Source organism: Cordyceps fumosorosea (assembly GCF_001636725.1).
Source record: "Cordyceps fumosorosea ARSEF 2679 chromosome Unknown scaffold_2, whole genome shotgun sequence".
Classification (NCBI taxonomy): Eukaryota; Fungi; Ascomycota; class Sordariomycetes; order Hypocreales; family Cordycipitaceae; genus Cordyceps; species Cordyceps fumosorosea.
In genome coordinates this window covers 176756-198858 of record NW_017387302.1, presented here as the reverse complement: position 1 = coordinate 198858, position 22103 = coordinate 176756, and the positions used below count along the sequence as shown (strand labels likewise).

The following is a 22103-nucleotide window of genomic DNA, read 5'->3' as shown; positions in this document are numbered from 1 at the left end:
CACTACCTAGCCAGAAATAGCATTGTAACAGAATATCCGACATCAAAATGGGTGCGCCAATCGCTGACATGCGTCAAGAGTTTTAAACTCGTCATTTGACAGGGAATTATCAACTCAGCACCCCCACCTCCAGCCGCAGGATGATGAATGCTCCAAGGCAACGGCACACGCTGCAGCTAGCTTATTAGCGGCTACTAGCGTTATAAAAGCAAAGCGTTGCTAAGAGGGGGCACACGGCCATCCACTTTCAGCAGCTACGACGTCGCGCTCGTTTTTCGGCATCACCAAGTGCGCAGGAGTTGCGTCCTCTAGCTGATTTCCCGCATCCAGTGCTGAGGAACTGCCCATTTGAACACCGCTACTTCTCCCGGTGAACGCGCCCTTCCAATACCCTCCCTTTCCCGACCCCGCATAGTCCACCCCGCTTGAACAATGTCTCTGGCGGTGCAAGGCGAACGGCACCGCGATAGGTCCAGGTCCAGGTCGCGTGACCGACGACCCAAAGACGAACCTGAGCGAGGGGCAATCTCATATGCAGATATTCGAGGATCAGGCTATGGCTACCCCGGCGATGTTTATGGCGACAGATACGACGATAAATACACACAGCCTGAAAATGAACGGCTCGCGTATCCCTCGGGCAGCAACTTTGAACCGTTAATGTCTGGTGCCCAGCCGGCGTACCAGTACGACGAGAAGCGTTCTTCATATAGAGATAATTATTCTCGGTCAGACTCCCCGGAGTCGAACCACCTTCCCGGATCTTTCCCTGACGAGGACCGGCCTCGCCGAGGCGAGAAGGATGCTCGTCACAAGAGTCGCAAAGAAACCCGTGGGGAAAGAAACTACAGCAAATACGACTATGATTATGATGATAAGCGAGACAACCGCCACTCCGAAGCTAGGCGCGACAGGCAAGACACAATTGAGGCCAGCGACGATCGACTGAAGTATCTTCCACAAAAATACAGTCAGAATTATGATGACAAGGGAGATACTCGAGGAAAAGTCAAACACACGCGACCGGACTTTGAAGATGAAGCCTTGACTTATGGCGGCCCGCCTCCATTTGATGCACGTTCGAGCTCTCCTCCAACGTATGGGAGTTACATTCCCGGGTCAAGCGCCGGTGACAAGCGCAGGTCCAAGTACGAGGACGATTACCATGATAATAGGAGACGTTCGTACAGCCTCGAACCAGAAGATCGGTTGTCTAGGAAGCCAAAGAGCAACTCCTATCGGGAGTACTTGGACGATCCAAGGAGCTCCAAATCGAGCGCTCTGGCCGTGGAATCATCTCAGCGAAAAAGGGATCGCTCAAGGGATGCCAGAAGGCTTGCCTCACCAGGCCCAGCGTTGTTGACAGCCGAACCTGACAAGCATGGACGGGGCAAGTCTCGCGAGAGATCTCGCGACAGGCGGTCATCCGAGCGAGAATCCTCGCCTATGCCACCCACCACCCGGATGTCAACCCTCACAGTCGACACAAATCGTCCCGTCAGCATGTCGCTAGCGGCAGCTCCAGGATCCCCCCTCCTTGAGTCATACCATGGCACCTACCAGGACTGTTCTCCTATGCCATCGCCGCTTCTTCTTGCGTCGCAAGCAGCCAATGAAGCCCCAAACATTGTCGACGCGCTCTCCCCTCTCAACTCTGACGTCGAGGGAGACAGCAGAAAACGCAACCGCAGAGCTCGTTTCCATGACCCAGAAGACATCGCATCACGCTTGGCGCGCGCTTTGAAGGGCGATAGACCGCCTGATACAGAGCCTCTCATTGAGATTCTCCCCAGTTTGTCCCACGATCAAGTGATGGAACTCCGGACGAAGTACAAGCGTATTGTCAAGACAGGCTCCGAGCGCAAGGGAGTTAACATCGCGAAGCATGTTCGAGCGCGACTCAAAGACGAAGATGCCATGCTGATGAAAGCGTGCTACTCCGTTGCCCTCGGAATGTGGGAAAGTGAAGCCTACTGGGCTAATTTCTGGTATCAGGGAGACAAGACGCGGCGCGAACTGCTCATTGAAACGTTGATGGGGCGCACGAACGACGAGGTTCGCCGTATAAAGGATGCATTCACTGATAAGAAATACGACAACAGCCTTACTAAATGCATGAAGACCGAATTGAAGGAGGACAAGTTTAAAAAAGCGGTTCTGACGGTCTTAGAGGAGCGACGGATGGAAGATTATGATCACTATGGCCGTACAGTTCCGCTAGATTATGATTTGGTCGATCGCGATGTGGATGAGCTGAGAAAAGCAGTCAAGGCTGAGAAAGGTGGCGAGACTTTGATGATTGCGATCGTTTTGCAACGCAGCGACACTCATCTCAGAGCTGTTCTGAAGGAATATGAGCGTCACTATAGAGGCAATTTTGCCCGCGAGGCGCTCAAGAAGAGCGGCAATCTTGTGGTAAGTACTTCCATCTTCCGCTATATCTAAGTACCGAACATGGAGGACTAATTTCCCAAGGGCGAACTTCTCGCTCATATTTTGAACGGGGTAATCAACCGTCCTGTTCGAGACGCCTTGCTACTACACCACGCACTTACAGCCTCGCGCAAGGACGCCCTGCGTCGCGAGCTGCTCGTTTCCCGGCTTGTCAGATACCATTGGGATCCTATGCACATGCAGGCGGTCAAGAGAGCTTACAGCGAGAGGTACGGCCGCGAGCTTCAAGACGCCGTCCGCGATGCAACCAGCGGAGAATGGGGTATATTTTGTTTGGAACTGTGCATTGCGCGAATGCCTAACCACGTTCGCCGCATCGAAAGGGTCAGCGGAGGTGGTCGCTAGGCGGACGTAATGTGTTACCTGAACGGTACAGGTATGCTTGCACAAACGTGTATGTCCGAATTCCATTTCGTATTCCACGGTGGACTATATAGAGCTAACTAGATAAGAAAATGAATTTGTCTTCTATGCAGATTATTCTTTACCTGTCATTTGCCCTTTTTGCCACCCTTTGCTTGATTCTTGCCTCCCCCGGTGCCACGGCCGCCTTTGGAGCCGGAGTTCGCACCAACAACGACGAGTCGAACTCGCCCAGCAGGTACAGTGTTGACAATCTCCTCTGGCTTCATGAACTTGATCAATTCCACCTCTCGAGGCCACATCTTCTCCATGTCCGTGCTCGTTTCATCCAGAGCACCTTTTCGGCTCGCGTCCGCCCTCCAACGTTCCAGCAACTCCTTCACTGCTTTGCCCTTCTTCACGGGGCCCGGCTGGAGCTTAAACTTGTATTTGGATCGTCCCAATGCAGCCCAGGGGGCGCATACGACTACGGCTTCCAAAATTTCGTCACCAGGATGAGGCGTGCCGACCAACAGGTCGATTGGCGCCTGCTGTTCCTCTTCGTCGTCTGCTTCGTGATCGAGAACGGCACGTCTCCTCTCCTCGTGTTCAACTACCTCTTTTTGTTTCTTTTCGTGCTGTTCGCGACGTCTCGCCTTCGCATGTTCCATTTCTTGCTCTCGCTTCAGCTTCGCCTGCACCTCAGCCTCAGCTTTCTGTTTGCCCGCAGCAGATCCAATCAGCACCTCAGCAGCAGCACGGTCCTCTTCATCCTGGTCTTTGTATTTTGCAGCGATCTTTTTCGCTTTTCCTCTCTGGCCTCTCTTTAGCTTCTTAGACTCAGGCGGTATTCCACTACTGGCCGCAGCCGTGGCAGTACTTTTCGTTTCTGTGCGAGTTTCCATGATGACAGCCGCCGATTGGACAGCAAACCGCTCGTTAGCGCCCTCATCACTCTCCTCTGTGATATTCAGAGAAGCCAGTGTCGGTATCGTTTGTTCCTTATGTTCCTCAGACCGCGTGGTCTCGCCGCCAAGGTCCTCGCTATGGAGAGGATTGGCTCTGACGGGTTCTTCATCCTCATCTTCATTGTCAGTTGCATTTCCTTCGTTATTGGACTCATCGCTGGCTTTTGTGGTAGTGGTGTCTTGTGGGGTATCATTCGCTGTCATTGCCGGTTCAGCGTGTGAAGACTTTGAATCAGTTTCCCTTTGAGGAGCGCCCTGTTCGTGTACACGGTGCTTGTTATGGCGCGCCTTGCTTTCTTCACTAATTTTGAACATGACGCTGAGACCGAGCATCAGCTGCCCTGGGGGTAAAAAGTTCTTCTCGCCGCTGATGTTGAAGTTGCCCGGTTGCAGAATGTCTCCTGTTGCAGTTGACTTAGACACCTGGTCAGAAGTAACCCACCAAGCTCCAACCCCAGCTTTTGAATCCCAGGCCTCGGAGGAGCAAACACTCAGTTGGCCGGCTTGAGCGAGCGTGGCTGGTGCAATTGGTGCCTTCGCTGTGTTCGGGTTATTTTTCACAACGACAACGGCAGCATTATTTGCGTCAGCATGGCAGAAGACATCACCAGTACGCAAATGCCGCCGATATAGAATCTCTGCTTGAGACTTATCCTTTGCGCCAACGACAAGATAGCCATCAGAAGAAATGAACCAATAAAACTTCTCAAACCACATGAGATTCCGAATAGGCTGCAGTAACGCCTTCTCTTGCTTCAAGACTCGCTTCAAATCTTGCTTAATCTTCTCTTCGGTGCTTTTGATGGCCTTGTCGGCCTGCAGCTGAGTTTTTTCTTCCTTTATAACAGCCGTCCTTCGTTGATCGTAGTATTCTCTTGCATTGCTCCAGGGACTGAGCGTTAGGACCACTTCAACAACCAGAGTCCTGTCTGCACTTGTCCGATCCTCCTTGAGAGCTTCCAAACCGTCTACAGATTCCTCATCACTGTCATCTGTTTCAAATGGGTCCTCCTCTTCGCTCTCGGTATCTTCTTCTTCGCTCAAGCGAACCGAGATGATATTGTCGGCCAAATTCAAAGGCAGGCAAATCAGGTTCGCAACTGGGTTGTTTTTCTTTTGTTCTCTTTCAACAAGCTTCCCTATGTCGACCCAGTCCATTCCTTGTCTTAGAAGGCCATTGATCGAGTCCATAGCCTCCTGGACCCGTTCAATGTTCGCTTCAATCGCTGCTGCTTTCCGGAAGTTGTCAGACTGGGCAGTTTTCAGTCCCTTGATTCTGGTTACTTGATCTTGTTTAGCTGAATCGAGTTTCCGTTGAGCAGCTGCTTCTCTCTCCGCAAGGCGATTCTCTAGTTTTTGGCCCTCCAAAGATGAGAAGAACTCATCGACAGTTTTGTTGTAGCCCTGGAATCTGAGAAGCTCGATATTGCTCTTCTTCTCGAATTTGGTTGGGACAAAGGGATGGAAATCTTCGTAAAGCAGGCCGGTCCTGGAGTCGCTGTCCTTGCGCTGCTGGATTTGTTCCTGGTGTGTTTTCTTTGCAAATATAAACCCAGTGCATACTGCAGGTGATGTGATAGATTCAACAAGCTCTCTTGCTTGGCGCAGATTCTCCGTCAGATCATTGAGAAGAGAACCATCTTCCAAAACTACCTCAGGCTTAACAGAAGTGTCGAAATTGTTCGCCTGTAGAATGTGGTCGACCAAAATAGGGGGCAATTCCGTAATCGACAAAGCCAAGCATTTTCGGAGTACATCTCCTGGTTTGGAGATCGGTTTCGATGTGGGAGCTTTTGCGGCTGACGACCTTGTAACAGCCTCAACCAGTGCAGCACGAACTCTTTCTTGCGTAAGATCTGGTATTCCAAGGAAGTTTTGTCTGCTTTCAAGGGAATAATGTAGCCCAACCTTCTGCGCCTCTTGACCTTCTCCTTCGGTTACATTTCTAGACAAGGCAAGTATTTTGAGCTCAGAATCGGTAAGGATTACATTTCCGCTCTGTGCATATTCAGTCAATTGCTGGGCTGCATACATCGCCATGGATCCGCAAGCATTCTTACAGCAAAAAATTCGAGAAACAGCCTGTATTGACCATCGCTGAATTGTAATTCGAGGATGCGGTCAGTTCCTATTTGAGATACCGAAGTAAGGCGTCGTGTCTTGAGGACCTTGCGCAGTCGAGAAACAAACGCCGAGGGAGTTCCTGCGGTCGCGCGAGCAAATTCCGTAGTGTGGCAACGAAAGCCGATGTCTATAAGCAGTTGCTTTTTCGTATCCGGTTTCGCAAATTTGAATAGCAATATCTTTGTCGAGAGGTCGTAAATATTGGCGACTCGAAGCGAAGTCAGGCTCTGGTTCAGTTCATGAGCAATCACCTATGGCGTGCAAGCTAGCCGTCAGCAAGATCGAAGAAAGTGTGGCGCGTGGGGGAATAATTGCTATCACCTTGACATCTAGAGAGGAGAACCTTTGCTTCATATTGGAGGCTCGCCTATAACTAGGATCTCAAGCAAGCTTCGTCTGTGAATTTGCTGGTCTCGTTCTGTTCTGCGCCACCAGTAAGTACAGGTAGTCATACGTGGGGCAACCAACCTTCTACATGGCGGGGTAGCAAGACGCGGCGAACTCTGAAAGTTCTTTCCGGGTAGGGAGCTTGAATTGTCACGTGTATCGACAGAGAATCAGCAGTATCATCACCACATATCGTGATTCATTGATCTCTATCGTTCCAATCACTATTTTCACTATTTTCACCGTTGTTGTTGCTTAATTCAACATACCTTTTGTGGCGAGTTTACGAGTTCTGTACGCTTCCCTTGTCCACGCCCTTGTTGACGGGAGAGCGAGCCTCCATGCAGGTAACTATCTGGCTAAGGCCAGTGTCGTCAATTGCAGGCAGCGAACCAGACCTTGGCGTCACATGTTAGCCACAATGAACTAAATAGGTAGCCGGGAACCGATATCAGCAACGAGCTACGTACATATGTATACCTTGCCGTAATTAAGCAGTTGTTTTCACAGCATTTTTAGCCCAAAAGCACATAGATGGTAACAGATATGCAGATGTAGTGGCTTGCAGGTACAATCTGCATGTATTAGGTATCCAGATATGTGCAGCAATACTTCGTAATCAGCAAGGTGTATGCATCCATCAATACAATTCTTTAGCAGCGACATATACTCCGTACGTACATCTACTACGAATCACAGCCGAGGCATAAACGTACACAGAAGTTAACTTTACAATGTGCCGTCATGTCGCTCTTAGCGCCACATAGTTAATTAATGGCGAACCATATCGCCGAGGCGGGCTCAAGTTCATAAAACAAACAGGCAGAGTGCTTGTTTGATTGACGGCGTAAGCTTGTGAGAGCAGCAATGGGCAGCAAAGAGTGCCAAGATGGGCCAGCCCCTATTGCTACCTTTGGTTGTCGTGGCAACCCTGCTACAGCTTGCTCGGTTGTGCGATCAGACGCGTCCACCGCTAGAGTCCAGGAGCGGCCGGGTTCGCTGGGCCATGGATTGATCGGGCAGTGCGGGTAAGCTTCATTCAGCATGGAAGCTGTTTCTACCTACATACCTTTATATGACACATATATGTTTAAAGATGACTGCCAGAGCCAAATTGCTCGCCAGATCTAACCGTTGGGCACCGGAATTTCAAGCCTTGGGCCCAAATCACGTCCTTTCGAGGTACAGATTAGTGCTGGTCATTTATTACTGGACCTACGAATACGGGGACGGGGATATTTACTTGATGAGGTTCCGAGACAGTGGAGCCTATCCAAGACAGTTTTGAAAAGATCCCGTTTTGAACAAAGCCTTCCCACATACCAGCATGGCCTAATTGTGGGCAACAGCCAGCTCATCAAGCATTGTTGAATGCAAGCCGAAAAGCCCAATCACCAGAAAACCCCGAGAAAGACATGACAAACGTCCTAGGCAGAATGATTCTCTCCGCTTTTCTCTTCGCCTGATAGGTCCCGTTGTGCACCCTAATAATAGGTTGGGTCGTATTGCAGAGAGCTTCCCCCTTGTTTTTACTGCCTCGCCTGGGTCACGGTGCCACCCGCCGCCCACCGCCTCCCAGTTGCCAGCCTCCATGCAGATGAATCAGCAAGGGAAGTGCCGGGTTGCCTGAGCCGGCGCTTTTGGTGGCCGTGCATCTCTATTTCCTACCAGTAGCTTCACGCTGAGGCGCACCCCAGTGGGGAGGTATCATCAGACTATTCCGGTTTCGCTGAAAGTAAACAAACCCCCAGCCCGTGTCAACAGTGAACACGCCGCAAGGCATCGAATCAAGAGCATGGACGGAGTACAGACCCAAGCAACGACAGGCCCACGTAATAACATGTAGCCAGCCCGAATCCCCGTCTCCCCCGGTCCTCAAAAGCCATCGTTCTGCTGCATCCGTCAGGCCGCCATCCTCCCCTTTCCAAATTACTTCCTCCAGACACAGACGCAAACTCACAGCTCCTGAAAGAAAAGACTTCGTCGAGGACCTTTCCCTCCCTTTTCTTTCTCCCCCTTCTTCGACTTTTGTTCCAAAGACAAAAGCCAGAGGACTTCTTGTCATCCTTTCGTGCTCGCTACGGAAGGTTGTATGAGAAGATTCTCTCGCTAGGCAAAAGTCGCCAATCTGGACTTTGAAGCCCGTGTCCCCGTGCCCTTCAGCATCTTTCCCTCGACGTACAGGGACAGCGAGTCGCAGACAACCACCCAGACCCACGAGGAGGTTGACATCACTCTTCCCAACAATCAGCCAGCCGGACGGGAAGGCCAGTTCTCTTCTCACAAGGTCAACGAGGAAGAAGTCCGTTTTACCCGTGAAGAAGATCTTCGCCGCCGTCCCGGTTTCCAGTCGGAGCAGCAGTACGTCAGGGAAGATCGCAGGTAAGCCCATACGCTTCTCTTGTCACATTTGCCCCTCTGCAGCACCTGCTTGCCAGCTTCCCACAATTTTCCCCATCCATGCAGGCTCTACCCGCACCCCCAAGGTCAGAGGTGCGGTGAAGCCTCGCCACGACGCACCCCCGATCCAGGGGTTTCAGTTGCCCCAGGCACCATGCCTCCTATCCATCTACCTACCTACATACTACTTGCCAAAGTTCTCCCAGACAAGTACGGGTACTAACGATCTTCCCAGACCTGCACACACCGAGTACGCAGACACTCACATCGAGGTCGATACTCACCGTCAGTCCTACGGCACTCCCATTGACAACATTGAGCGTGAATATCGCGAGCGCTACCGCCCTCGATACAACACCACTGTAGACCCCCCTGCTCAGACCTTCCAGTCCGAGCACATCCACGTCGACGAGTACACCGTTGACGCAGGCGCACGCCCTTCCTCTGTTCACAAGGAAGATATCAAGATCACCGAGGAGACCTTTGAGCCCTACCGTTTCGGTCGCGCTGATCAAAAGTCCAAGATGGGTTACTACGACGAAGACGGTATGTCCTGCCCAGCAAGCTACCCAGCGCAAGCTCCCAGCTTCTAACATGATTGCCAGGCCACTACCACTCCTTCCGCCACGGCATCCACAAGCTTGCTGACCGCGTTGTTCACCCTCGTGGACATCATCATGAGGAGCACATTGACGTAGAGATCCGCGATGGTCCTGCTCCCGCTCCTCGCGGTCGCCCCTCTGAAGCCGGCCAGTACCTGCCCAACACCGTCACCATCCCTTGCCACCACATTCGCATCGGTGACTTCCTGATGCTGCAAGGACGCCCTTGCCAGGTCATCCGCATCTCTACGTCCTCTGCCACTGGCCAGTACCGCTATCTTGGTGTTGACCTCTTCACCCGCCAGCTGCATGAGGAGTCTTCCTTTGTCTCCAACCCCGCTCCCAGCGTAGTTGTTCAGACCATGCTTGGCCCTGTTTTCAAGCAGTACCGCGTGCTTGATCTCCAGGGCGGCAACATTGTTGCTATGACCGAGACTGGCGATGTCAAGCAGAACCTGGCCGTCATTGACCAGTCCAACTTGTGGTCTCGCCTTAGCAGCGCCTTCGAGTCTGGTCGTGGCAGCGTCCGTGCTCTCGTCCTCAACGACAATGGTCGCGAGCTCGCTGTTGACATGAAGGTCATCCACGGCTCTCGTCTGTAAAGAGCGTCGCTCGCTCGTGTATGAATCAGATCAGATATATTACTTGGATATGTAGCTAGTTTATATCGGCCTTGTCGGCCTCGACAATATGATGAAAGACTCTGGTCTCTCTGTGCCTCTCTTTCACCCTCATGTAGTGCTCTCATTACGTCACCGCTCTTTTCTTGGGCAGGTCCATCCTGCTTTGTACGTCTCCAATGCCGTTGTCCAATAACCTAGCGCTGTCATTCATGTATATCACATGTAAACATCCATTTAAAAGTCAGTGACATGACATGGTCATTGACTACGGGTACCTTATCGGACTGACTGTCAGCACATGCCTCATTGTATCACAAACTAGCTCTTTGAGCCATCAAGGTTCTTAAGCCGTCCAGATACCAACTGTGCTCTCCCGCTACCGGGAACCGTCAGAATTTCCTATTAATCGCCAGGGGGCATTTCAAGAATGTAGCCTTGATATTTATATGGTATAATGTAAAACGTATGCTATAATGTAAAACGTATGGTATATTATGTAAACATTCTAACGTTTTTCCCTAACGTTACTCTCCCTACCGAGTGGTAAGCACGGGTAACAGACCCGTGATGGTGTGTTCGATCACAGGGAATGGCCGCGGCGGCAGGGTTATCATCCCGGGTTGCTTTCAATCCAGGAGTCTAGACCCCAGCTTGGGCTCTAGTTAGATCCCGTGGCCTAGTTGCAGACAGCCGCCAGGGTGATTATTTAAAGCGCGAGCATCCCAAGCAGCCTTGTTCAGGATACTTCAGCTGCCTCACACTGATACATCGAACGATACACATGACCATCGGTAAACTTGGACTTCCTTTAACAGCAACTCAAGAATACAACATGGGTGGCCAGATGTCCAAAACGTCGCAAGCAGTTGAGCCAGCATGAAAAGGCGGTATATGATCGTGCTCGCAAGCTTTGTATAGAGGGAGATTACGCTCAAGTATGTAACGAGAAAACAGATCGGTGGACATTGCAACTGCACCTGAGACCTCCACAGGGTGTCGATCCTATCACTTCAAACGAATTCATTCGACAGGTGCTTGAAGACCCGAAAAACAGGTACACATTACTACTCCAGCAAAAGAAGCAATGTCCGTATCCATGACTCGGTTGTTAACTTCTGCTCAGACTTGCTCTTACAGCGCTGGGCTCGTCGAACCCACGCCAAGTGTTATTATCCTCGGCTGTTTCCCAGCTTGATCAGCAGATTTTCAGCCATAAGATCCCGTTTGAGGGAGATCCAATTACTTCCCAAGGATCAAGTGGTCGCTGCTGGCTCTTCGCCTCAACAAATGTTTTTAGGATCGCGCTCATGCAAAAATATGGACTTGAGTCCTTCGAGCTCTCCCAGGCATACCTGTTCTTCTGGGACAAGTTTGAAAAAGCCAACTGGTTCCTCGAACAAATCATTGATACCAGCCAAGATGACATTGAAAGTCGGGTTGTCCAGCAGCTGTTCGCTGATCAAATCAGCGATGGTGGACAAATGAGCATGGTACAGGGCCTTGTTGCCAAATACGGCTTGGTTCCCAAGGGCATTTATCCTGACAATTGGAATGCGATGAACTCAGGTGTTCTGAACTCCATATTGAAAACAAAGCTACGTCAAAACGCGCTCACGCTGCGGAAGCTATTGCGCGGAGAACTTGCTGTCGAGCCCCTCCCGGCGATGGTTGAGGGATATAAGGCTAGATTTCTGCAGGAAGTATTGATGATCATGACCCTACTCCTGGGGCCGCCCCCAAGTAGCACCGAGTCATTCATCTGGGAATACAACGATAAAAATGGCGAGGCTCATAGATTGAGCACTTCGCCGAAAGCGTTTGCTCGCGATATCTACGGGTCAGCGATCCACGTCAACTCGGAGACTTTGGGCGGGATGATTTCGCTTGTTCATGATCCGCGTCACAAGCCAATGTCTCTCCTCACAGTCGACCGGCTGGGCAATATTGTGGGAGGCCGTAAAGTCGAATATGTCAACGTCGACATGGAAACTCTCAAATTTGCGTGTGTGAGGATGATTCAGGCTGGTATGCCAATCTTCTTTGGCTGCGACGTCGGTCAGTTCAGCGACAAGGATCTAGGTGTTATGGATACAGATCTTTTGACTATCAAGTCGGTATTAACACCAATATGCTGGGAATGAGCAAGGCCGAAAGGCTGGTAACCGGAGAGAGTAAGATGACTCATGCCATGGTTTTGACGGCCGTGCATATTGACGATGCGACTAAAAAACCCATCCGATGGAGAGTTTAGAATAGTTGGGGGCTAGCGGCTGGTGACAAGGGTTGGTTTGTGATGACGGATGCTTGGATGGATGAATTTGTTTATCAGGCGGTTATTGACCCACGACTGTGCACGCGGGCAGTGCGAGATGTCTTGAAGCAGGACCCCATTTCATTGCCACTGTGGGATCCTATGGGCTCTCTTGCTTGATTATGACGCAGCCACGCGAATATGCTGGTTGAAGAATTGCTTTGAGAATATTGCGATGCTGCATACGGAGTAGGGATGCCATGTCTCTAGCATCCCTGCCGTTGGGCATCATGATGGGGCCGGTGCCAGTAACAAGTGGTGCCCAATGATGTCGTACAGATATGGGCTGCTATGTATATCCTTTACAGTGCCTGGTAGTATGAACTACTCGAATGCATAACTTTTTGGGGGTTGGCGAAACCTTGTCACGCCAATGTCGGGCAGCCATTGGACATCCTTCACGATAGTGCGGCATAAATTCAAAATCAAGGCAGCCATGTCGGCGATAGCAAGGCAAGTGGGAGGTCACTGATGGTCCAACACGTACTACCTGGTTAATACCTCGAGCAGTCGCAATAGTGGTTTATCGGACAGGCCATGTAGTGTTATTAGCTTCACCGAACCCATGCCGGTCATGCAGCCCACGTTCCGAGAATGCAAGTAGCGCCCTAGTTAGGGGAGCGCTGGTAGGTTTCTAAAACCTAACTCGCGGCTGGTATCCGTAAAATGTATAACATAGCAGGCGAGGAGTTTGTTCCTCGCTCATCAGCGGTAACACGACAAGACAGGGCGGGGGAAGAAATACAGAGTTGGCGCTCTGGCGGGGTCGTTTGGCTAATGTGGTGCCATGGTACGGATAAGTTGGTTGCTGTTGACAGTCGGGACTCAGCCCTGTAGCCCCTGCAAACTACAGGTATACCTATGCACATACATACCTAGGTACTCACTTTGCAGGTACCGACCCTAAGGTACTAACGTTCCCTGACCTGCACGTACCTATGTAGGTTACATATTGGCACTCGTAATGAATTGAGGGTACTGCCTATGTATGTATGTACATAGGTACGCATGTACATACATGTACATAGGTATGTGGCCAGCGCAGCATTTACACCAACGCGGGGATGCGGCCTTGTATTCTCCGAAAACTTTTTCTCGTGCCCGTTCCTTGTCACTTGTTCAAGTACTTGAATTCCAGTAAGTGGTGTCTACGCCCAGTATCTTAACCTAAGTACGTGCCAACTTATTTAGGTAACAATCTGCTTTTTGCAGGGTGACGTCGTTGGTGGTCAGCCTCTCGCTGGAGCTAGAAAACCATCCAACCTTCGCCCGCTCCATCTCCATCTCCCATTCCATTATAATCTGTGTCTGGCACCAACCAACTTCTGAGTTTCCGCTCGTTGCAGGGCAATCAGACTTTTTTTTCATATAGCTTTCTAGCGTTGCATCACAATTGTCACCTCCCTTGAGCTACTATAGACGAGTATGTGCCCGCCTCACGCTCCCCATTGTCGCCCTTGGCAGTGACTCAATACCCATCCATTCCTACCTACCAACCATAATACCATGGAATCTACCAGTGCTCTAACGCGCTTCAAAGCAACCCGCAGCTAACTATTTAGCTAACCTACATCGCATTGGTGGATATTTGGCTCTCTTCCAGCTCCTGTGCGATCCTACAGCCCTGAAAATCCTATACCAAACAACACACAGTGTTTAACGACAAAGCCCCGTGCACAATACCAGCTCCCACTAGTATTGTGCGCAGCCCCTCACCGATAGAGCGGGCGCTCGCGACCACCACGATTCCTCCGATTTCCACGTTGCATAAAACGGCGCTGCATTACCGACCCTAGATGCTGCCTATTGCCAAGGCTGCTTGAATCAGAGACTTCAGGCTTCGATCATGGCGGATCGACATCGCAACTATCATCACCTCAGCCGCCCGGCAAGTACGAACCCTTCGCGATCCTCTGTGCCGGCTGGGGTGGTATATCAGACGTCATATGCAGACGACTCATATTTGAACGCGGCCAGCAGCCGCCATCCTGCCACTTCGCCTCGTGGCCACTCCAGCTCCGCGGCTTCCTCTGGCCAGCCCGCCACGATAAGAACTTACGCTTTCCCTCAGAATCCCCGATCTCACCTTGCAACCCGCGACCACATCCACACCAGGCGATCAACCATGGACTCGGTAACAAGGCCGCCTATGATTATAACTACAAGACAAGTCGATCGACCTCATAACAGCCCAGTTCATAGCACCGGTGCTCGTAATAGCAGCCCCGTCCGCGACGACTACCGCCATGCCAACTCCCAGTACTATGCAGTGCCAGCCTCCACGAGCCGTTCCTGCAGTGCTGCGCGGCCCTACTACGTTGAAGGCCATACTCACCGCAGAGGCCGTGGAGACAGCCTCCTAAGCCCCAACGATGCTGAGTCTTATTGTCTACCCCGGCCTTCCGCCCCCTACTCCAGCAATGCCCGCCATAGTGCAGCATCGATCGACTATGGAGATGACGGGTACAAGTACACAAATGCTGGAGAGTTGGTCCGGTATGATCTTGACCACCCTAAACCATCTCGGTCCCAGCGATACGACAGCTTTGAACGGGGCTACTATCGTCCTCGAGCATCGTATGCCATGGACCCCAGGAGTGATGGCGCGAGACACGAGATTGATCGGGCCTATGCCGTGCCTCATGGACGACCAGATGCGCGCAGCGGCCTCCCGCCATCCACCCGCAGATTCGACAAAACGCACAGGGACTACACCCTCGACCCAGATCACCAAGCCCCGCCTGCCGCGCCGAAGCCTCCGCGGCCACTCCCATATTCCGAAACATCTGGGAACTTACGGGACACAGGAGTGAGGCACCGGCGACCCGTTTCCATCAGTCAGGAGCCATCCTATTGGGACAATTCATATACCAGTCGAGAGGCCCTGCGAGATCCTCCCAGCCACGCTCGTGATAACAGTGATGACAGGGGAGTGGAGAAGAGGCGACCTCATTCCACACACTTTTACGATGACAGTGATCCAAGTCGTGGCTTTGGTGTTCGCACAAGCCCGGATGCTGCCCCAGACAACCGACCGAATAGCCGACGTGATGGCCAGCGTGACCGAGACGAACCTCGGAGAAGTGATCATGTACGCTCTGGGGAGAAGCCACTTTTTGAACCTCGCAAATCTACACAGGATCGCCCAACGCTTTTCACTAGTGAAAGCAAACATCTGGAGGGCAACCGAAAGGATAATAGCAGAGAGACTTCTCACCGTGTTCTTGAAACCGCGGGCACAGGCCTCGGCATAACCGCTGCCACGGCCGCACTTTCTGCGTCTAGGAGAGACAATGAGCCCGAACCGGTCAGCGGTCTTGGTGAGCAAAGAGACGCTGGGCCCAGCTCCGCTACTAGGGACTCGATCCGTCGTGAGACATCAGACGCTGCGAGGACTTCTTCACCCAAAGGCTCTGCAGAGGCTACGAGGGATCGGTATAGCCCACGACCAGAAGCTGCCAGAATAAACGAAGATTCCGGTGGACTCTCGGATAACGGGGGAGCTTCTTTGGTCAAGTACAGTACGCCGTCTGTATCTGACTCAGATGATGCGGGGAGGGGCAGAGTTGGAAGAGATTCGCGGCCGTCCAACTCTTTTAACCCCAGAGATGCTGATGATCTCCGCCGGGTGAAGGAGCAACTTGCTGCTCTGCGGATGCAAGACAGTCAACAGCAGGGTAATGCTACTCCGTGCGGTGAAAATGAGCGTTCGGCCCGCTCCCCATCCCCGCGAAAGGAGGCCCCGGGTGTTCCTGCACCAGATAATGCCAACCAGAACTATGCTGTCGGCTTTCCAGCCGACAAGAAACATGCCCGTGTCGTTTCACCTCCTCGTGATAAAAGAGAGGACAAGCCTCTGAGGGGTATCCTCAAGCAGCCAAGCGCCAGCTTCCCTGAGGAGGCTAATCCTGTCCGGGAGGGGGTTGCTCCTCATAAGGAGGATAAAAAGCTCAAGGAAGTCCCGCCTGGGGCAAGGTGGACAAAAATTAACCGGAAGGTGGTCAATCCCGAGGCCCTTACTATTGGGCAGGAGCGATTTGAGGAGCGAGATGATTTCGTGATTGTTTTGCGAGTCCTCAGCAAGGAAGAGATACAAGCATATGCTGCCGCGACTCAAGTTCTTCGAGGTAAGCTCTTATTTTGCTTTGCTTAGACGTATGATTCTAACTTGCTATAGAGCGACGGCGAACGCGGGATCGGCCAGACCGTGAACAGGAGCGGAGGCATCGTCAAGACGACGACAGCTCCCGTCATCATCGCTCACATCGCCCTCATGGGTGGGGTGATGGGTATAATAATTCCAACGACGGTAAAACACGGGCTATTGATGGCAACGTTGACGCCAATGGGGGGCAACTAAGTGCCAGTGATGACGGGACTGACGGTCCTAGTGGTGGGTTGGTGGGCGTCGATGGCGAGGGTGGTCGGGCGAGGCGATCGAGACAGGAGGATGAGGACAGTGATACGGCGGCTAGAAGGCGAGACAGGGCCCGTGATGATAATGCAGATGGGGATTCTGAGCGACGGAGAAGGCCTGCGAGGGATGATGACAATGGGCGTGAACAGCATCGTGGTGATGGCGATAGATATCGCCGTTAGGGCCGGTAGTTCGGTAGCTCTCCTTGTGCTCGCCTAGTCCATACCATTTGTCATGCTGTGTGTCTGTGGGCTTCTCCTTTGTGATTACTGTATGTTGAGCCACGTGTCTGAGCCAATCTTTGCTGGGATAGGCCATGCCTATTCTAATTATTGTAAATATATCGGTTTACACAACCATCACAAGTGGCGCCGGACTACAGCCAATGACCTCGGCGTGCATATCCCCTAGCATACGCTTGTCTTCGAGGACTGGGCCGCGGAGACGCTGGACGAGGTCGGGTAGCCAAGCCATGTGAGTAAGCAACAGGAAAACCAACGAAGCAGCCCAGGTGACACCAACCGGCGTACTACAGGGTAGCAGGGCGGCACCCCCTAGCCACCACCACCTGTTTGGCTGGACAGCGTGTATGCACACAACCACATGGCGGCGCTCCAGAGTAGGAGGACCATGCTATAATACACAGTGTGTTTAGATTTTGCTTGTCGCTGCTGGCTATACGGGCAAGTGTTGCGATGGGACTATGCATTGACGCCCATGTAAGTGGTTTTGTGACATGGGGACCGTGGACAATGGCGGTGATTTGAGGCCCCCCCAAAAGACACGCCATATCGACCAGACTCTCCATCCCATCAAGTAATGACATGAGGGATAAATCACGAGAAAGGCCGCCAAGAATACCTGCCCAGGCAAGGGAAGGTCCACATGCTTAAAGCCTGAGAGTATGTGCCTGCAACGGAGGTATTTGTACGGATGATGGAGACCGTATTTTGAACTACATACATACTCCAGCCTGGCAAGGCCTTGGCGGCGCCTTACGTGGCCGCTTCCAGTGATGGCTGCGAATACGGGATGATATGATTGGGGGTGGAATGGTGTCGCGCAACGACGAAGAAGCAGCGTCAAATAGACAGAGAACTGGGCAAGGAGCTCATAGCCAGAACCATGATACTGCCGACCTCGTATAGTCGCACTAGTGTTAAATTAACAAGATCGAAAGAAAACCCGAACGAAGTGCAAGTGGCGGGCTCGAGTCCCGATGGTACACGGAGGCGCGCCGAAAAAAAAAAAAACCCTGAAAATGGGAAAACGTAAAATCAAATAAAATGAAATGGCAGCGAACGCCCGACGCCCCAAAACCGAGTGCGTGACAACCGCGTATGTCTTCCGCAGTGACGACGGCCTGAAACAGAGCAGTGGGGACGGCACTTGCAAGCTGACAACGCCTGCCAGCCATTATCACATCCCGTCACCTCGCACTACGAGCATTTTTCGCGCTGATAGTCACAACAAGTGCTTTTATTGGTTGGTAGTGGCGGTCGGGTCTCTAGTTTGCACTAGTAGGGCGGAAGAATCGAGAGAAAGGCTGCCAGACACTGCGGCCTGGCTGCCCAACGGGGGCGCAGTCGTGCTGGATGGAGTATTAGGAAGCAACTGGCAGTTAGTACATAATACGGAGTAGTGAGGGATGGTGGTTATCCCTTGGTGCAGATCTGTTGGCGTGCTGAAGCCAGGCCAGCTGAAATCACTAAGTATAGCGCCGGTTCGATGAGGCATCCATTGTGCGTTAATCAAAGGCGTTGCCGACTGAACACTGCACATGACAACTACTATAACGACGCCTACCAAGTCAACTAGGTAGGTAATTATTTACTTCGGGGAGGGCGCGCTGTTCTCACCTAAGTTGGCCGCTACAAGTGACCACAGCAACATGCGCGATTCAGTCTTCGCCCAGAGGCCCCACGAAGGCTGCATTCCGTGTGAGCAGAGCCCACTCCATCCGAGAAGGAGGGTACCTGCCTGCTCCATAGGTAGGTAATAGTAATAATAAGGCGAAGGTACGAATTAGTGCGAGGAAGATAAAGGCTGAAATCAGCAATCATGGAAAGTGAAAAGGGCGTCCAGACGGGTGCATGTATTCATTCACATGGTCGCGGGGCTACGCATCTTGCATTAGCATTAATAAAGAAAGATTGATTCCACAATGATGATTGAATCAGATACGCACGATTTTGATTCATGTGCGACAATATGTTGGCTGCTGTGAGAAGGCGACGTTTCATCAGGGGTGGGCTTTTCAACTCCTCGAATTGCGCCACCCCTTGTTGCCTCCCGCTCCAGCCCCTTTTCATCTTCTCGCCTGTACTCGTTAGCGCCACCTCAATGGATACTGTCCTTGCATTCCCTTCATGTTCTGCGATTTCTGCCTGTGCCAGGGCCGAGCCTCTCGGTAACCCGTCGTCCGTCAGCCGGATTTACTCACCACGATGGTACGTACCGGTGTTGCAATTATTCAGCTAACCACCGACAGGCGCTCTAGAAAGTTATTACGACTGGGTAGGTCGCAACACACAAGTAGACCCCTGGTGTTAACTAATTGATTTATTAACCGAAATGCGACTCACATTTCTCGGAGACACAAGATTAGATGCAGGAGATCGTGCAGCGATGCTAGCTGTGCTACCGCGTATCCATGGCATGAATGCACCTCTACTTCTGATCGTGTTGAACTGATATGTTTCCTCCCGCTAGTTGGCGCTAGGATTTACGTTGACAGTCGCAAGCCCTCCAACTAGCTAAGCACAGTAACTACCGTGCTTACATAGTTGCAAACAGAGACACCACTACATAGGTGTTCTCGTCAAGGGGACCGTAGAAGGATTCTAGCGTTTCTGCCCCAGATCTAGAAGAAAATTAGTTTCTGCAGGTTTTGCACCAGTCTCGCCAGGCAACCTACCCGTGCTGCAGGGAGAGGCAGCCGGGGTGGGAAGCCCACCACCCAAAAGCTTGGATAATACAATGTGTATTTACAGTGGTATGGTGGTACTAGAGGTAGGCTCCTGCATGGAGGCCCTGACCCTGTGCAGGCATCGGGAGCCCCTGCCTTCATGCCAGGCTCTGCAACGATCGAGGCTGTTGCCGAGTATATTGATGTTGCCGCAACGGCTGAACTGGGATGTTATAAGACGGTGTACCTTGAGATGGCTTCCTGTGTCGGCATAGGAAGACCTTTTTGTCCGGCGTAGTGTGGTAGCGATGCTAATCACCACGTGGTCAAGCATGATAAGATACAATACGAGCCAGGATTCAAGATGCACGAATTCAAACGCGCGAGAGCTGACTCAGCGATATTAATCGACACTCTTCGACCCTATGAATACGTGTTTTCGCTGGTGACTGAGGTTAGTATGTGAGATCGAGTGTTGAGCGGTGACAGAGAGACTTTTATGTCTTTTGGATACGACATCCAAGGTAGCAGCCCTAATCAGGGACGATATGCCGATCACTAAACACCTCAAGGGTTTAACTTTTAATCCACCTGCAGCTCCGCCCATGTACGCATCTGGAGGTTTGTTTGCCTTCATGAGATCGTGGCGTATTACCAGGTTGAACAACGATCTAAAAGAACCCTGTCGTGCACAGAACGAGGGGAAAGGCCCAGCCAGCACATGAACGTGGTAGCCTTTGTCCAGGAACGATGATCGTGGCAAAGTTGCCCATTGGCTGGACTAGCATTGACTACATCGATGAAGGAGCAAGGGAGTGTCGGGCAGTCGAGGACATGCACTTGAGGCGGCGGCACCCACACACTCGCCACCACCAACATCCTGGCCATTCTGTCGTGTCTTGGCGGAGAGGATACTGGTAGAACGAGTTCATGTTGATTAAGCCTTCAGCCTGAACCACGCCACCGGGTCACGCATCCGCATGAAGGCTTGGGCATTGCATACTAACTAGTTACGTATGTATTGGTTGGACAGGGGTGGAGGGGGAGTCGCAGTAAGTTGATGCTGTCTGCAGGTCATCAAAGACTCGAGTACGGATATCTGGGTAGTAGCTATGTAGTTTCATTACCATCCTATCTTTTGCACACGCTGGTCTGTAATGACTGAGATATTGAAGTGGATGCTCTGTATCCATTTCGTGGAAGTTACCGCACATGGTACGCTGTTAATATTAGCAATAATGATGTTAGCTACGCAAGTAGGTATGACGAGGAGCGCCACCTCGGAAGCATAGCGAGCCAAGGACAAGTCACGTATCTTGGGTAACTTTGCTTTGAAGGTAAAAAGGCATTATCTGGAGTTACAAGCCGTACCAATACTGCTGGTAAGTTGGTGGCCAGCTTCGTGGGGCACAGGCAGACTGTCCCACGCCAATTTCGTCGAATCCGCCAGCGCCCCATTCAAAGACTCCTCCATTACGCCAAGCCTTCCGGTTTTCGTCCCGAAAGGTTGAGCTCCAGCGCTTGGTCCAACTCACTACTAACTAGAAAGGGCCGTCGCTAATTATTAACATGCGGGTGCTAGTAGGAGGGAAGAAAGGGGAGTGGAGGTGGGCGCTCACACGGCAGCCAGTGTGGGTGTGCCGCGTGCGTGCCTGTGCATACATATGACGGAAGGATTGATTGACGATAGCCTAAGAAAAGCAAAAGCCACCACCTCACTCGCTGCCAGCAGTTATCTTGCGATGCATGAGGCGCAACATGGGCATAATGCAAGCCTCCAGGCAATTAGAGCACATGTACCATGTAGAACGTAGGTTCGCCAGGCAAATTACAATTGTCATGGCAGATGTTTCGGATGAGGACAATATGCTATTAATATCGCCCGAGGTGAGACTTGTTGTCCCCCTTTTCCGGCCCACCAGGCAGGCTTGACTTTTTAGCCAATTTGCAGTAACGGCATGCCGGTAGGTTACTTCATGGTAGGTATTTGGGGACCAGTTGTTCGGTTACGGGCTTGGAGAATAGAAGTGAGCTTCCCATTGACTGACCACCAACCCAAGTCCGTTCCTCTGATCCAACGGCTCCGCGAGGACCTTGCATTTGAAAACAGGGGCAGCCTTGCCTTGCTGACCCGCCCTCCCTTTCCACCCTGACCTTGTTCTGCGCCAACCGTTCTTTTTTCTCCAACTTCCTCACTTTCTCACTGTTTACAAAGTGCTACTGATCTGGACGTGTCAGCGTGTTTCTTGCGCCCATCTTGACGAGCCGGGTTTCAATTCGACGCTGACCAAAGGACAGAGTTTGGAAGAGTGTAATCGCGAAGCTTTTCAACTCATACCAGGCCCTCTGGTGCGCCAGTTAATCGACAACCTCGACGTCGCTCTGCGTTTCTTGGGACGGCTCGAATCACCTCGAGACTTCGCCTTCTTCGATAGCACCATATCCCTTGCGGGCTCGAAGTACACACAAACTGGCGCAGTATCTTCTTGATCGTTGCGCCCATACGCTTCTACACACCCACAACCGGCGCGAAAGTGCTGCTGAGACAGCCTCTACATTCGTGCCTA

At 51.8% G+C, this 22103-nt stretch overlaps 5 protein-coding genes across 5 annotated transcripts; 4 read left to right on the top strand and 1 right to left on the bottom strand.

Moving 5' to 3' along the window:
- Positions 1-432: 432 nt before the first annotated feature.
- Positions 433-2799, top strand: ISF_01213 (annexin ANXC4; the record flags this gene model as incomplete). Its single annotated transcript, XM_018844820.1, has 2 exons — positions 433-2415; positions 2476-2799. The coding sequence occupies 2 exons, from the start codon at positions 433-435 to the stop codon at positions 2797-2799; spliced, it is 2307 nt and encodes a 768-aa protein (XP_018707586.1).
- A 146-nt stretch (positions 2800-2945) lies between these two features.
- ISF_01212 (serologically defined colon cancer antigen 1) lies at positions 2946-5798 on the bottom strand (the record flags this gene model as incomplete). The annotated part of the gene is made up of 1 exon (XM_018844819.1): positions 2946-5798. The coding sequence occupies one exon, from the start codon at positions 5796-5798 to the stop codon at positions 2946-2948; it is 2853 nt and encodes a 950-aa protein (XP_018707585.1).
- Positions 5799-8070: 2272 nt separating this feature from the next.
- On the top strand, positions 8071-9879 carry ISF_01211 (woronin body major protein; the record flags this gene model as incomplete). The annotated part of the gene is made up of 4 exons (XM_018844818.1): positions 8071-8107; positions 8396-8657; positions 8911-9221; positions 9281-9879. The coding sequence occupies 4 exons, from the start codon at positions 8071-8073 to the stop codon at positions 9877-9879; spliced, it is 1209 nt and encodes a 402-aa protein (XP_018707584.1).
- Positions 9880-11207: 1328 nt separating this feature from the next.
- Positions 11208-12041, top strand: ISF_01210 (peptidase C1B-like protein; the record flags this gene model as incomplete). Its single annotated transcript, XM_018844817.1, has 1 exon — positions 11208-12041. The coding sequence occupies one exon, from the start codon at positions 11208-11210 to the stop codon at positions 12039-12041; it is 834 nt and encodes a 277-aa protein (XP_018707583.1).
- A 2016-nt stretch (positions 12042-14057) lies between these two features.
- Positions 14058-16810, top strand: ISF_01209 (hypothetical protein; the record flags this gene model as incomplete). Its single annotated transcript, XM_018844816.1, has 2 exons — positions 14058-16338; positions 16389-16810. 2 exons carry the CDS (start codon positions 14058-14060, stop codon positions 16808-16810), a joined length of 2703 nt encoding a protein of 900 aa, XP_018707582.1.
- Between the last annotated feature and the right edge of the window lie 5293 nt (positions 16811-22103).